The sequence below is a fragment of the Pristis pectinata genome, chromosome 10 (genome assembly GCF_009764475.1).
Source record: "Pristis pectinata isolate sPriPec2 chromosome 10, sPriPec2.1.pri, whole genome shotgun sequence".
NCBI classification, from domain to species: domain Eukaryota; kingdom Metazoa; phylum Chordata; class Chondrichthyes; order Rhinopristiformes; family Pristidae; genus Pristis; species Pristis pectinata.
The window spans coordinates 98246100-98261898 of record NC_067414.1 but is presented as its reverse complement, the minus strand read 5'-3'; the positions used below and the strand labels follow the sequence as shown (position 1 = coordinate 98261898).

Genomic DNA, 15799 nt, shown 5'->3' with positions numbered 1-15799 from the left:
TCCTCTTATTCAAAAAAGGTAGTAGGGATAGTCCAGGGAATTACAGACCAGTGAGCCTTACGTCTGTGGTGGGTAAGCTGTTAGAAAGGATTCTAAGAAATAGGATCTATGAGCATTTAGAGAATCATGGACTAATTAGGGACAGCCAGCATGGCTTTGTGAAGGAAAGATCTTGCCTCACAAGCCTGATAGGGTTCTTTGAGGAGGTGACCAGGAAGATTGATGAGGGTGGTGCAGTAGATGTTGTCTACATGGATTTTAGTAAGGCGTTTGACAAGGTTCCTCATGGTAGGCTTCTTCAGAAGGTCAGAGGACAAGGGATCCTGGGAGGCTTGGCCGTGTGGATTCAGAATTGGCTTGCCTGTAGAAAGCAAAGGGTTGTGGTGGAGGGAATGCATTCGGATTGGAGGGCTGTGACTAGTGGTGTCCCACAGGGATCGGTTCTGGGACCTCTACTTTTCATGATATTTATTATTGACTTGAATGAGGGGGTGGAAGGGTGGGTTAGCAAGTTTGCAGACAACACAAAGGTTGGTGGTGTTGTGGATTGTGTGGAGGGCTGTCGAAGCTTACAGAGGGATATTGATAGGGTGCAGAGCTGGGCTGAGAAGTGGCAGATGGAGTTCCATCCGGAGAAGTGTGAGGTGGTACACTTTGGAAGGACTAACTCCAAGGCGGAATACAAGGTTAATGGCAGGATTCTGGGGAGTGTGGAGGAGCAGAGGGATCTGGGGGTTCATAGCCACAGATCACTGAAAGTTGACTCACAGGTTGATAGGGTAGTTAAGAAAGCTTATGGGATGTTAGCTTTCATAAGTCGTGGGATCGAGTTTAAGAGCCACGAGGTAATAATGCAGCTCTACAAAACTCTGGTTAGACCACACTTAGAGTACTGTGTCCAATTCTGGTCACCTCATTATAGGAAGGATGTGGCGGCATTGGAAAGGGTGCAGAGGAGATTTACCAGGATGCTGCCTGGTTTAGAGAGTATGGATTAAGAGGAGAGACAAAAGGAGCTGGGGCTTTACTCATTGGAGAGAAGGAGGATGAGGGGAGACATGATAGAGGTATACAAAGTATTAAGAGGAATAGATAGAGTGGACAGCTGGCGCCTCTTTCCCAGGGCACCAATGCTCAATACAAGAGGGCATGGCTTTAAAGTAATGGGCGGGAAGTTCAAGGGAAATGTCAGAGGGAGGATTTTCACCCAAAGAGTGGTTGGGGCATGGAATGCGCTGCCTGGGGTGGTGGTGGAGGCTGATATGTTGGTCAAGTTCAAGAGATTGTTAGGTAAGCATATGGAGGAATTTAAAATAGAGGGATATGTGGGAGGAAGGGGTTAGATAGTCTTAGGCGTGGTTTAAAGGTCGGCACAACATGGTGGGCCAAAGGGCCTGTATTGTGCTCTATTGTTCTATGGTTCTCTAGTTGCCAGGACTAAAAGACCTGAGTTATAGGAGAGGTTGACCAGGCTAGGTCTTTATTCCTTGAAATGTAGGAGAATGCAGGGCGACCTTACAGAAGTGTTGAAAGTTATAAGAGACAGAGATAAGGTGGATAGTAACAGTCTTTTGCCCAGGGTGGGGGATTCCAAATCTAGGGGGCATAGGTTTAGGGTGAGAGGGGAAAGATTTAAAAGGGACCTGAAGGGCAACTTTTTTTACATGGAGTGTGATGAATATATGGAATTAGCTGACAGAGGAAGTGGTTGAGGCAGGTGTAATAGTATCATTTAATAAGCACTTGGATAGGTATGTGGAGGGGCAGGGCCTGGAGGGATAAGGGGTGAATGCAGGAAATTGGGACTAGCTGGGTAGTAACTGTGGTTGGCATGGACTCATTGGGCCAAAGGGCCTGTATCCGTGCTGTATTGCTCTATGACCCTATGACTCCTCTCCATGGAAAAAGGACCTGGCCTCTCCCATTTCTCCTCATAACTGAAATGCTCCATCCCAGTCTACATTCTGGTGAATCTCCTCTGCACCCTCTTCAGCGTTATCACATATTTTCTATAGTGTGGTGAACAGAACTGCATGCAGTACTCCAGCTGAGGTCTGACCAACGTTATGTATATGAAATTATGAGGGGTATGGTGGGTCACTGACAGCATTTAAGAAGTCTATATATGAGCACTTGAATTGCTTAGGCATAAAAGGGTATGGGTCAGTTGCTGGGAGTTGGGATTAATGTGGATGGGTGCCCATTAGTCAGCATGTGGTGGGCTGAATGGCCTCTTTACATGCTGTATGACTCTATAAAAAGAAATATATGTTTTTATTGGAACTATGTCCCTTTACAATAAACACTTTTTGGAGCAAAGCCAAACTATGATTCTTTTTTATATTTTTTTGTAATATAGATTATGGTACCGAATCTGGATGAAATTCAGCATGCCATCATTCGAACAATCCAGATGGTTTTGGAAGTTAGCCGTCAAGTTGTACAGTGGAGACAATTAAAAAATCAAGATAATAATTATGAATCACAGAGTGGAACAGGTAAATCATGCTTGTAAACAAGTTGTCCTTCGGTGTTGTAATGTTTTCTATTCATGGGAGTAAACTTCCTAATAACACGTTTGAAAGCAAGAAACAGAGAGAGTAATCATTATTTTGGACCCCAATATTAAAAGCTGTATGTGTGTTATGCTGATTAGAAAAAATTGACAATTCATAATTTCATTATTTTCCTGATCTGTAAACTGGCATAATTAATATGCAAATTGTAAGGCAGAATTAATGTTGATTATATTAGTTTTGCATTGATAATGTTGGTAGCTTTTATTGTATACAAATAAAATGCATAACTGTACATTGTATGGTTCAACCTTATTTTTTTCAAAAGTTCTAACAGTTGAACCATTTAGCATGGCTTTATCAGGGCCTATCCTTCTCCTGGTTAACAGGGTATGATATGGTGGAGAACTATAAATTGAAATGAAAAAAAATTGAAATCTTTTCCATTCTGCAGGAAAATATTGATGAAAAGTCATTGACCTGATATGTTAACTCTGTTTTTCTCTCCACAGATGTTGCTTGACCTGCATGATATTTCCAGCATTTTCTGTGAAATCCTTGTCAAGTCTTTTTCCATTCATGATAAATCCTAGAACTTCCTCCCTCACAATACTTGGGTCTATTTCCACACAAAGACTACACCTTTTTAAAAGATACACCCCAACACACTTGTAAGGTCATTTAGACAAGGGCATTAAATGTAGGCCTGGATAACAATGCCTACATCATTTGGTTGAATTAAGAATGAAACAAAATCCTCCATGTGCCACATTACCTTTCCTCTGATGCTAAGCAGCTCAGCATCTCCTTGACCACAGCTACTAGTCAAATCAACTTTCCACACCATTTTTATACATTCAATAATGGCAGAAATTATAGAAGTGTCAACCCTTAAGTATTCACTTAACACCAGGTTTCATTTTAATTTGTGTGCTTACCCCTTCAAAGCAATACACCACCCCCCCCAACCCCCGCCACTGGCTGTAACATAGCTGATGAGGGGCTGGTAATTATGGAACAAAAGGCATCAGGTCTCCTTGGCAAACAGCGTCCAGTAACTTGTGGGCCTCTATCTCAATCCCTCTTGATCGTCAATCCTGATGCAAGGTCTTGACCCAAAACACCAATAATTCCTTTCCCTCTACAAATGCTGCTTGACCTGCTGAGTTCCTCCACTGGTTCATTTTTTGCTCCAATAACTTTGTGCTTAGTTTTGGACTGTACTGCCTTTCTGTGAGTAGCAACAATCTGCACTGGCAGGCAAACAAGTATCAACACAGTATGGGATGGGATGGGAACACAAATGCTGTCATCCTAAGAGAGGGAATGGCCACTCTGCTGAATCAATCCTGTGAATCTGCTGGAGATTCGATTGCTGGACCTTTTTTATATATTCATTCACATAATCTGATATCTGTGGCAATGCCAACATTTAACACCCTGCCTTAATCACTCATGAACTGAGTGGATTCCAGGACTATTTCAGAGGTCGACTCTGAGTCAATCACATTCATGGATGTGGAGTTACATATACAGCAGTGCGGTTAAAGATGGCAGATTTCTGAAGGGTTTGGTGGACTTAATTTTTATGATGATGCTGTAGCTTCATGATCTTCATTAATGTCACATTTTTTTATGTTTTAGGTTTCTGCTTCTTATGATTTAAATTTCCTAGCTTCCATGGCATGATTCGATCTTATGTCTCCATACAAATTGTTTTTGAATACCAGTCCAATATTTTAACCACTTTGCACCTATACACCTTTGAACACTGTTATCTGATTAGTAATGCAGCTCTTCCACCTCTTTTACCTCCCTCTCGACCTTGTATAAAACATCAAAACCCAGGAAAGTTGAGTTACCAACAACCAAATCTCCATAATGGCCACAACATCATAATTCCATGTCATTTCAGGTCTGTTTTAAATCTTTCCCTTCTTACCTTAAATCTTTGTCCTCAAGTTTTAGATTCCCCTACCCTGAGAAAAACGCCGTGACCATCCACCTTATCTATAACCTCATGATTTTATATACCTCTATAAGATCAACCCTCAGTCTTCTGTGCTCCAAGGAAAAATGTCCCAGCCTATCCAGCTCCACTTATAATTCAAGCCCTCTATTCTCAGTAACATCTTCATGAATCTTTTCTGCACCCTTTGCAGGTTAATGATATTCCTCTTATAATTGGGTGATCAGAACTGCACACAATACTCCAGGTGTGGTCTCACTAACAACTTAAACATTTGCAACATAATGTCACAACTCCTGTACTTAGTGCCCTGACTGATGAAGGCCAGTGTGCCAAATGTCTTCTTCACTACCCTGCCTACCTGTATCGCCACTTTCAGGGAACTATGTATCTGTACCCCTTGGTCTGTCTGTTCTACAACACTCTGCAGGGCCCTACCATTTACAGTGTAAGTCCTGCCCTAGTTTAACTTACCAAAATGCAACACCTTAAGGGATTTGCTGCCTATACGACATGCGCCTCTTTCATTTTCCTGACCAGTGCCCCAATATCCCTTGTCAGCCAGGCTTCCCTAGTCCTGCCAGCTTTGCCCTTCACTCTAACATATGCTATCCCTGAACTCTTCTTGTGTCACTCTTAAAAGTCTCTCACTTGCCAGATGTCCCTTTATCTGCAAACAGCCTTTCCCAATCAATCGTTACAAGTTCCTGTTCAATGCCTTCAAAATTTGCCTTGTCCCAATTCAGGATTTTAATTTATGGACCAATCCTATCTTTTTCCATAACTATTTAAAAATCTAATATTTATTTAAATAAATCTAAAATCTATTTAAAATAGTTATGAAAAAAGATAGGATTGGTCCATAAATTAAAATCCTATTCCCAAAGTGCTCCCAAAGCACTTTCCCAGCCTCATTTCCCAACAAATGTTGCCCCCTCTCTGGTAGGGCCATTTATACCCTGTTCGAGAAAACTTTTCTGGATAAATTTAACAAACTCCACCCATCCAAGCCCTTTGCACTATACCAGTCCCAGTTAATATGAGGGAAGTTGAAATCACCTACTATTACAACTCTATTCTTATTACAGCAATCTGAGATTTCCCTACATATTTGTTCCTTGAATTTCTGCTGACTATTGGGGGACCTATAATACAAACCCATCAAAGTGATTATTCCCTTCTTATTTCTAAGTTCCACCCATATAGCCTTGGTGGATGATCCCCGAAGAAATACCGCTGTGATGTTCTCCCTCATCAAAAGCACCACTGCCTCTTCTCTCTTACCTCTACCTCTATCATGCCTGTAGCATCTATACCCTAGAGCATTAAGCTCGATATTCAAGACATAGATATATAGATCTTTAGATATTAAGGGAATTCGGGCATTATAGAGTTTGTGGAATGTGGCACAGGTATAAGTGATCAGCCATGATCTTATTGAATAGCAGCTTACCCTCACATCTGTGCTTAGTTGCTGTGGTTGAAGAGTGCTGTTTTGTAAGGAGGCAGAAAAATAGAGGGTAGCCATTGTCCCTGGGATACATCCTTTTGTGCACTACCAGCTGTTGAAATATCTGATAGTGCAAACTCTTTCAGGATATAGGAATCATCTGTGCTTTCTTGACACATGACATTCACTGTGAATAAATCCTTATCATGATCCAAGATGACCTGCATATTGATGCAGCGGAAACCTTCTCTGTTCACAAAAAGATTTTGTTTTGTCATTATGGGGAACCCTTATGGACATGAGTGCAGTCAATCATGGGCAGCTCGTGACATTTAGTGATAAATCTTACCGTTTGAGATGCCACCCATTCATTGCTAAAATCAAACCAATTGAAATAATTTTGCCATAAACGATGCGTAGGTGACCTCTCCGATGCCTCAGTAAAGAGCAAATGGGGAAACATACAAGGGATCTACTGCTAACATTTGCAAAGGTCCTGACCTTGACCTCCACAGAAAGACATGGTTAGGTTTATTATTGTCATGTGTACCAAGATACAGTGAGAAGCTTTTGTTTTGTGTGCAGTCAAGGCAGATTATGCCATCCAAAATTGCATTGAGGTAGGAAGAAAACAGAAGGTAAAATATAGCGTTGCAGTTACAGAGAAAGTGCAGTGCAGGTAGTCAAATAAAGTATAAGGACCATGACAAGGTAGACTTGGAGATCAATAGTTCACCTTTTAGCATATGACAGGTCTGTTCAAGAGTATGATGAAGAATGTGATAGAAGCTGGCCTTGTCTGGTCGTTTATGTTCTCAGGCTTTTCTATCTTCTGCCCGATGGGAGAGGAGAAAAGAGAGAATGACTGGGGTGGCAGGGGTCCTTGATTGTGTTAACAATGGGAAGTGTAGACAGAGTGAATGGAGGGTCTAGGTATGAGTGTAGCCAAAGATCTTTACACAATATGATATATCTTAGTGATGACAGCCTTATAAAACTCAAAGCTGAAAATTTAGAGCTAGGATGTGGTATCTCTGAAGACACTGTGGGAGTAGACTCCTATGAGATGGACGTATTTTGTGCCTCCTGCCCCGACGTCTCCAACCCATTCCGAGTGACGTGGCCATAACAATGCCTCCAGTAATGGAGTGTTGACAGCTGAGGAACCCACTGAATGAACATCACAGTGGCTAAGTGCTAGAAAAAGCACACCCTGTTAGCTGTAGCATACTCTGGACTTTCGAAGGTGTTTGTCCAGCCTGCAATCAATACCCATATCAGCAACAGACCAGCATAATATGCTTACAGTTCTGCTGAGGCTCTTTCACCACTGTCACTTATTGTAGTTTCCTGCTCCAATTTATGTGAGTACAGATTAAAATTGGCATTATACAAATAATGACCTCAATTGATGCATGTCTGAAGGCAGCAAACTGCCTGCCACATTAACATGAGTAGCACACATAGTCCAGGTTTGTATTGAACACAAATTACTTAAAAGTTAAATTGATTTTTTAACATGTAGCACTAGAAAAAGTACTCTTCAAACTAATTTGTAGGCTTAAAAAGATATAAAAAGATCTATGTAAAAGTTTTTCCATATTTTTCAATGTTTTTTGTAATGCCAGAGTCATTCACAGCTGTTCCAACTCCTTTTTCAATTGTGAAAGTCTGAGGGTATGATTTAACCAGCAGTTAGAGCATTTCTGAAGGTTGGCCTTGCATTTTTGTTGGGAAGATTGCCAATGATGGTATCCAAATCACATTGCGCTGTAACAGTTTGTGGTTAGAAAGTGACAAGTGTGGATGCTGCATTTCAAACTCATTTCTCTGCCTTCCATCCTCTCCTTCACTAAATCTCTGCTTTCCCTTTCATAAACCAGATTAACTTTACTTGATTACCTTGAATTTTCTAAGTGTATGCATAATTAATAATAACTTCCAACATTTATTCTATGACAGAGGTTAAGCTAATTGGCCTGTAGTTTCCAGCTTTCTGTCTCTCCTTTTGAAAATAGTTTCATTTTTTGTCTTCCAATGTAATGGAACTTTCATCGAATTGTGAGAATTTTGGAAATTTACAATGAGCACATTAACTAACTCACTAGATGCTTCTTTTATGACCCCAGGAAATCTATCAGGAGCCAGAGATTTGTCAGCTCTGGTCTCACCGTACTTCTTGGCACAATGGCATTTTGTGCTTGGGTTAGATTCTGTGAGAACTCTTGCATAGAGTAAATCTGAGACTACCAGAAATAAATAGAGTCTATTTTATGGCTTTATATTTGTAAATTCGGAAATATCTTTTTCTCCCTTTAGAACTGATTGAAAGCAAAAATTTCAGGAGGCTGAAGAATTTTTATCACAACGTGGCAGAACACAAAGATGTAGCCAAATTAATAGTAATCCTGTCTACTTCAGTCAACACTATGAGGGGTGCTGTTGCTGGTGCACTAGAACGTTTCCAAAAATTCAAGATGCTGTGGTTAGAAGACAGAAATACTACAGTTAAGGTATTGTATCAATTTTCACCCACTTCTCTCTTCAAGTATTCCCAGCCCAAAACACCCTCTCGACATTTCCGATAATTGGTCTTCTACCAATTCCCACAACTTGGGTTTCCTTATAAACTGTTTGCTATAAACATTCAGAGTTTGTTGAAGTGACCTAATAAGCTATTGAATTGTAAAAATGATCACAGTTCCTCAAAAATTAGGTGCATGGGCATAGAACTGATAGGAGAGGTGGTGAAGGCAGATGGAATGTTCAGCCATGTTGAAACCAATGAATAAATTTAGGGGGAATCATCTGATAAATTGCTAATGACCATGATGTTCACTAGCATGATATAAAAGGGAATAAAATTCAGATTGGGAAAATAAATGATAGAATTTGGAGCATTTGGCAGGTGGTGATTCATTTATAGAGTCACTGACAACTTGCAATTAGCCCAACTTAGATTCTTGGCAAGTAAGACTAAAGAAAATCTCAAGACATTCTATAAGTAGATGTATGTTGTGTCATGAGGCAGACTTGATTAGGAGGGTTAAGGTGAAGAAACCTTGAGGAGGCAATGAACATAATATGAGAGAATTCACCCTGCAGTTTGAGAGGGAGAAGCTGAACTCAGATGTAACGGTATTACAGTTCATTAAAGGTAACTACAGAAGCATGAGGGAGTAGCTGGCCAGAGATGATTCAGAGGGAACCTTGCAGGGAAGGTGGTGGAGCAGAAATAGCAGGAGTTTCTAGGTGTAATTTGGGAGACACACCAAAATTTCATCCCAAGAAAGAAGAAGCATACCAAGGAAAGGATGAGGCAACTATAGCTGATAAGGGAAGTCAGAGACAGCATAAAAGCAAAAGAGAAGGCGTACAATATGGCAAAGCTTAGTGGGAAGCCAGAGGATTGAGAAGCCTTTAAAAGCCAACAGAGGACAACTAAAAAATCTATAAGGCAGGAGAAGGTGAAATACGAGGGTAAACGAGCCAATAATATAGAAGAAAATTGCAAAAGATTTTTTAAACACATAAAGGGTAAGAAAGAGGCAAGAGTAGACATTGGACCGCTAGAAAATGACGCTGGAGAAGTAGTAATGGGGAACAAAGAAATGGCAGAAGAACTGTATAGGTACTTTGTTTCAGCCTTCACAGTGAAAGATACCAGTAACATGCCAGAAATTCAAGAGAGCCAGGGGCAGAGCGTAGTGGTCATTACTAAGGGTAAGGTGCTGGAGAAGCTTACAGGCCTGAAAGTGGATGTGGATGTATCACCTGGACTAGATGGACTACATCCCAGAGTTCTGCAAGAGGGAGCTAAAGAGATTGTTGCAGGCATTAGTAGTGATATTTCAAGAATCACTGGAGTCAGGGAGGACTGGAAAATTGCACAGTATAAGAAGAGAGGGAGACAAAAGAGAAAAGAGGTGAGATCCTGAAGAGGAATATAGGGAGGTAGGTAGGAAGCTGAAAGCAGAACCTCAAGGGTAGTAATCTCTGGATTGCATCCTGTGCCACGTGCCAATGAGGGTAAAAATAGGATGATTTGGCAGATGAGTGCGTGGCTGAGAAATTGGTGCAGGGGGCGGGGTTTCAGATTTGTTGATAATTGGGATCTCTTCTGGGGAAGGTACGACCTGTACAAAAGGGACGGGTTGCACATGAACTGGAGGGGGACCAATATTCTTGCGGCAGGTTTGCTAGAACTGTTGGGAAGGGTTTAAACTAGTTTGGCAGGGGAATGGGAACCAGAGTGATATGTCAGAGCTTGGTTCATTTAGGGTACAAGTAGATGCAGAGTGTAGAAAGACTGTGAGGAAGGATAGGCAGTTGAGAGGGCAAAATTGCAGTCAGTTGGATGGGCTGAAGTATGTCTACTTTAATGCGAGAAGTATCAGGAACAAGGATGATGAGCTTAGAGCGTGGATAAGTACTTGGAACTATGACGTGTTAGTCATTACTGAGACTTGGCTGTCACAAGGGCAAGAATGGCTGCCGGATATTCCGGGGTTTAGATGTTTCAAAAGGGACAGGGAGGGAGGTAAGAGGTGGGGGAGTGGCATTGCTAATCAGGGGGAGTATCACAGCTGCAGAAAGGGAAGATCCAGAAGAAAGGGATGCCCATAAATCCTGGAGACATTTAGAGAAGCATAGGCTGATTAGGGACAGTCAGCATGGCTTTGTGAGGGGCAGGTCGTGCCTCATGAGCCTGATTGAATTCTTTGAGGATGTGACAAAGTACATTGATGAAGGTAGAGCAGTGGATGTGGTGTACATGGATTTTAGTAAGGCATTTGATAAGGTTCCTCATGGAAGGCTTATTCAGAAAGTCAAGAGGGATGGGATCCAGGGAAACTTGGCTGTATGGATTCATAATTGGCTCGCACATAGAAGACAGAGGGTGGTGGTAGATGGAGCATATTGTGCCTGGAGGTTGGTGACCAGTGGTGTTCCACAGGGATCTGTTCTGGGAGCTCTGCTCTTTGTGATTTTTATAAATGACTTGGATGAGGATGTGGAAGAGTGGGTTAGTAAATTTGCTGATGATACAAAGGTTGGTGGTGGTGTGGATAGTGTAGAAGGTTGCTGTAGATTACAACAGGATATTGATAGAATGCAGAGCTGGGCTGAGAAATGGCAGATGGAATTCAACCCGGATAAGTGTGAAGTGATACACTTCAGGAGATCAAATTTGAAGGCAGAATACAAGGTTAATGGCAGGACTCTTAGCAATGTGGAGGGACAGAGGGATCTTGGGGTCCATGTCCATAGATCCCTCAAGGTTGCTACGCAGGTCAATAGGATTGTTAAGAAGGCGTATGGAATGTTGGCCTTCATTAGTCAGGGTATTGAGTTCAGGAGCCACAAAGTGATGTTGCAGCTCTGTAGAACTCTGGTCAGACCACACTTGGAGTATTGTGTTCAGTTCTGGTCGCCTCATTATAGGAAGGATATGGAAGCTTTAGAGAGGGTGCAGAGGAGATGTTGCCTGGATTGGAGAGCATGTCTTATGAGGATAGTTTTGAGCAAGCTAAGGCTTTTCTCTTTGGAGATAAGGAGGATGAGAGGTGACTTGATAGAGGTGTACAAGGTGATAAGAGGCATAGATCAAGTAGACAGTCAGAGACTTTTTCCCAGTGCGACAATGGCTATCATGAGAGGACATGATTTTAAGGTGATTGGAGGAAGGTATAAGGGGGATGTCAGGGGTAAGTTTTTTACACAGAGAGTGGTGGGTGCGTGGAACGCACTGCCGGCAGAGGTTGTGGGGGCAGATACATTAGGGACATTCAGGAGACTCTTAGATAGACACATGAATGATAGAAAAATAGGGGGCTATGTGGGAGGGAAGGGTTAGATAGATCTTAGAGCAGGATAAAATGTCGTCACAACATTGTGGACTGAAGGGCCTGTAGTGTGCTGTAGTGTTCAATGTTCTAAAAGACAGGAACTTGTAGGCCAATTAACTGGACCTCAGTGGTTGGTAAGATTTTAGAGTCCATTATTAAGGATAAACTATTGGAGTACTTGGAAGTACATGATAAAATAGGGCGAAGTCAACATGGCTTCTTTATCCTGCCTGAAAAATCTGTTAGGATTCTTTGAGGAGGTAACAAGCAGCTTAGATAAAGGAGAGTCGGTGGACATTATTTACTTGGATTTTCAGAAGGCCTTTGACAAGATGCCACACACAAGGCTGCTAAACAAGATAAGAGCCCATGGTATTTAAAGGAGTCCTTTTAAGGATGGCTGCCGGTGACAAGTGGAGTTCCACAGGGGTCGGTGTCAGGACAACTTTTCACTTTATATGTTAATAATCTGGTAGGAGCAGAAAGTTAGAGCAGGTGAATGTGTGGCTGAGGAACTGGTGCAGGGGGCAGGGTGTCAGGTTTCTGAATCATTGGGACCTCTTCTGGGGCAGGGGTGATCGGTACAAGTGGGACGGGTTTCACCTTAACTGGAGGGGAACCAATACCCTGACAGGGAGGTATGCTGCTGCTACTCAGGAGGGTTTAAACTAGGTTGGCAGGGGAATGGGAACCAGAGCACCAGGTCACAGAATGGAGGGATTGCAGCTAAGTTAGATGTGAGCAACAATACTGTAAGGAAGAATAGGCAGGAGCTAGAGGATATAACCAATATGACAGACAGATTGAGATGTGTTTATTTCAATGCAAGGAGTATTAAGGGTAAGGATGATGAACTTGGAGCATGGATCAGTACATGGAACTATGATGTTGTGCCACTTAGAGACCTGGTTGAGAGAGGGACAGGACTGGCTGCTTAATGTTCCAGGGCTATGATGTTTTAGAAGAGATAGGGAGGGAGATAAAGGAGGGGGAAGGGTTGCATTATTAGTTGGTGACAATATCACAGCTGCACTCAGAGTAGAAGAAATGCAGGGCTCATTGACTGAATCTATATGGGTAGAACTCAAAAATAAGAACGGTGTCTTCATTCTGATGGGTTTCTACTACAGACCCCCAAATACCCACAAGGACACTGATGAGCAGATGCGTAGACAGATTATGGAAAGGAGCAAAATCAACAGGGTTATCTTTATGGGTGACTTCAACTTCCCTAAAATAGACTGGGAACTCCTTAGTGCAAAAGGTTTAGATGGGGCAGAATTTGTTAGGTGTGTCCAAGAGGGTCTCTTGAAGCAGTATGTGGATAGTCCAACTAGAGAGGAAGCTATACTGGATCTTGTACTGGGGAATGAGCCTAGCCAGGTGACTGACCTTTCAGTGGGTGAACACTTCGGAAGCAATGATCACAACTGCTTAAGCTTTAACATAGCAATGAATGAGGATAAAAGTGGACCTTGCAGGAAAGTACTAAATTGGGGGAGGGCAAATTATGAGGTCATCAGACAAGAGCTAGTTAGGGAGGGGTGTTCTCGGGCAAATCTATATCTTTTCACAACCTCCACAAGGTTGTTAAAAGACCAACTGCACAGAGTTCAGTACTGGTTTGTTCCAGTAAGAGGGAAGACAAAGATGACAAGGTACGGCAACCTTGGATGACAAGAGAGGCAGTTAATTTAGTCAAGCAGAAGGAAGCATATGTAAGGTAAGTTGGAATCAAACAGAGTGCTTGAGAACTATAAGGGTGCCAGAAGGGAATTCAAGAAAGGATATAGGAGAGCTAGAAGGGGTCATGAAAAGTTCTTGGTGAGTGGAATTAAAGAGAATCCCAAGGCATTCTACACATACATTAAGAGCAAGAGGATAACCAGGGAGAGGGTAGGACCACTCAAGGATAAAGGAGAAAACTTGTGCTTCGAGGCAGAGGATGTGGGGGAGATCCTGCATCAGTATCTACCGAGGAGAAGCACGTAGAGGATAGTGAGATCAGAGTGGAGCATACTAAGATGCTAGGGCATTTCTAGAGTAAGAAAGAGGTAGTGTTAGTCTTTTGAACAACATTAAATTGGTAAGTTAAATTGGTAAATTGGTTTATTATTGTCACATGTACCAAGTTACAGTGAAAAACTTTGTTTTCCACACCATCCATACAGATCATTTCATTGCAATAGTGCATTAGTACAAGGAAAAACAGTAACAGGAGGTAGAAGTATTACAGTTACAGTGAAAGTGCAGTGCAGACAGACAATAAGGTTCAAGGCCGTAACGAGGTAGATTGTGAGGTCGAGTCCATTTTATCGTACTAAGGGACCGTTCAATGGTCTTATAACAGCGGGATAGAACTGTCCTTGAGTTCAGTGGGACGTGCTTTCAGGTTTTTTTATCTTCTGCCTGATGGGTAGGGGGAGAAGAGAGAATGTCCAGGGTGGGGGTTTTTGATTATGTTGGCTGCTTTACTGAGGCAGTGAGAAGCGTCGACAGGGTCCATGGAAGAGAGCCTGTTTTCCGTGATGTGCTGTGTCCACAGCTCTCTGCAGTTTCTTAAGGTCTTGGGCAAAGCAGTTGCCATATCAAGCTCTTGTAGTCTATTGGTCAGGAAGTCAAATGGACGTGTTGAGTCCCAGGTCTAAGAGTTTGGAGTTTTCTTGGAATTATAGTATTGAAGGCAGAGCTGTAGTCAATAAACAGTAGTCTAACATAGGTGTCTTTACTGTCCAGATGCTCCAGAGATGAGTGTAGGGCCAGGGAGAAGACGTCTGCCGTGGAGCTATTTCAGCGGTAGGCAAATTGCAGTGGATTGAGGTTGTCTGGGAGGTTGGAGTTAATGCATGCCATGACCAGCTTCTTGAAGCACTTCATGTTGGTAGATGTCACAGTCACTGGGTGGTAGTCATTAAGGCATGTTACCTTGTTTTTCTTAGATACCGGGGTGATAGCAGTCTTCTTAAAGTAGGTGGGGACCTCAGATTGAAGTAGGGAGAGGTTAAAAATGTCTGCAAATACCCCCACCAGCTGATCTGCTGAGGACATGGCCAGGGACAACATCCGGTCCAGATGCTTTCCGCAGTTTCACTCCCCGGAAGATTAATTTAATGTCTGCAACGGTGATTGTGGATACAGAAGCATTCCATTCCCCTTCTATTCAAAACTTGCATAGAATGCATCAGGAAGGGATGTGCTGTTGTCAGCAATGCTGCTTGACTTTGTTTTATAACCTGTTTAGCATGTAGGCACTACCAAAACTGACGGCTGGACTGGGACTCGATCTTGGTCTGGTATTGTCTCTTAGCATCCCTGATAGTTTTACGAAGGTCGTATCTCAACTTCTTGTATAGGTCTGGGTTACCTGCTTTGAATGCCACAGTCCTGGACTTCAGTAGGGAGTGGATCTCCTAGTATAAGTCCCCAGGGCCTGATGGACTATCCCCCAGGTTATTGAGAGAGGTGAAAGATTAGATTGCTGGGGGGTGCGGAGGGAGGTACAGAGGCCCAGGTTTTGAAGGTTGTTGATTAGGTGTGTTCTACTTTCTAAATGGGGAGAGAATTCAGAAATTGGAGGTGCAAAGGGATGGGAGTCTTGGTTCAGGTTTCCCTTAAGGTTACCTTGCAGTTTGAGTCGGTAGTAAGGAAGGTAAATGCAATGTTAGTATTCATTTCGAGAGGACTAGAATATAAAAGCAAGGATGTGCTGCTTAGGCTTTATAAGGCGTTGGTCAGACCACATTTGGAATATTGTGAGTAATTTTGGGACCCGTATCTAAGGAAAGATCTGCTGGTCCTGGAGAGGGTCCAGAGAAGATTCAGAAGAATGATACTGAGAATGAAAGGCTTAACGTATAAGAAGCATTTGATGGCTCTGGGCCTGTACTCGATAGAGTTCAGAAGGATGAGGGGGAGTCTCACTGAAACCTATTGAATACTGAAAGGCCTGAGTGGATTTAGAGAGGATGTTTCCATTAGAAGAAGAGTCTAGGATCTGAGAGCACAGCCTCAAAAC

General features: G+C 42.4%; 1 protein-coding gene across 1 annotated transcript in view; it reads left to right on the top strand.

The window, feature by feature from the left end:
• LOC127575526 (dynein axonemal heavy chain 8-like) overlaps positions 1-15799 on the top strand; it is a 443415-nt gene that overhangs the window by 157938 nt on the left and 269678 nt on the right. Inside the window, 3 exon segments of the mRNA XM_052025459.1 lie at positions 2360-2477; positions 4320-4373; positions 8255-8448. Of these exon segments, the coding sequence (XP_051881419.1) occupies positions 2360-2477; positions 4320-4373; positions 8255-8448 (366 nt within the window).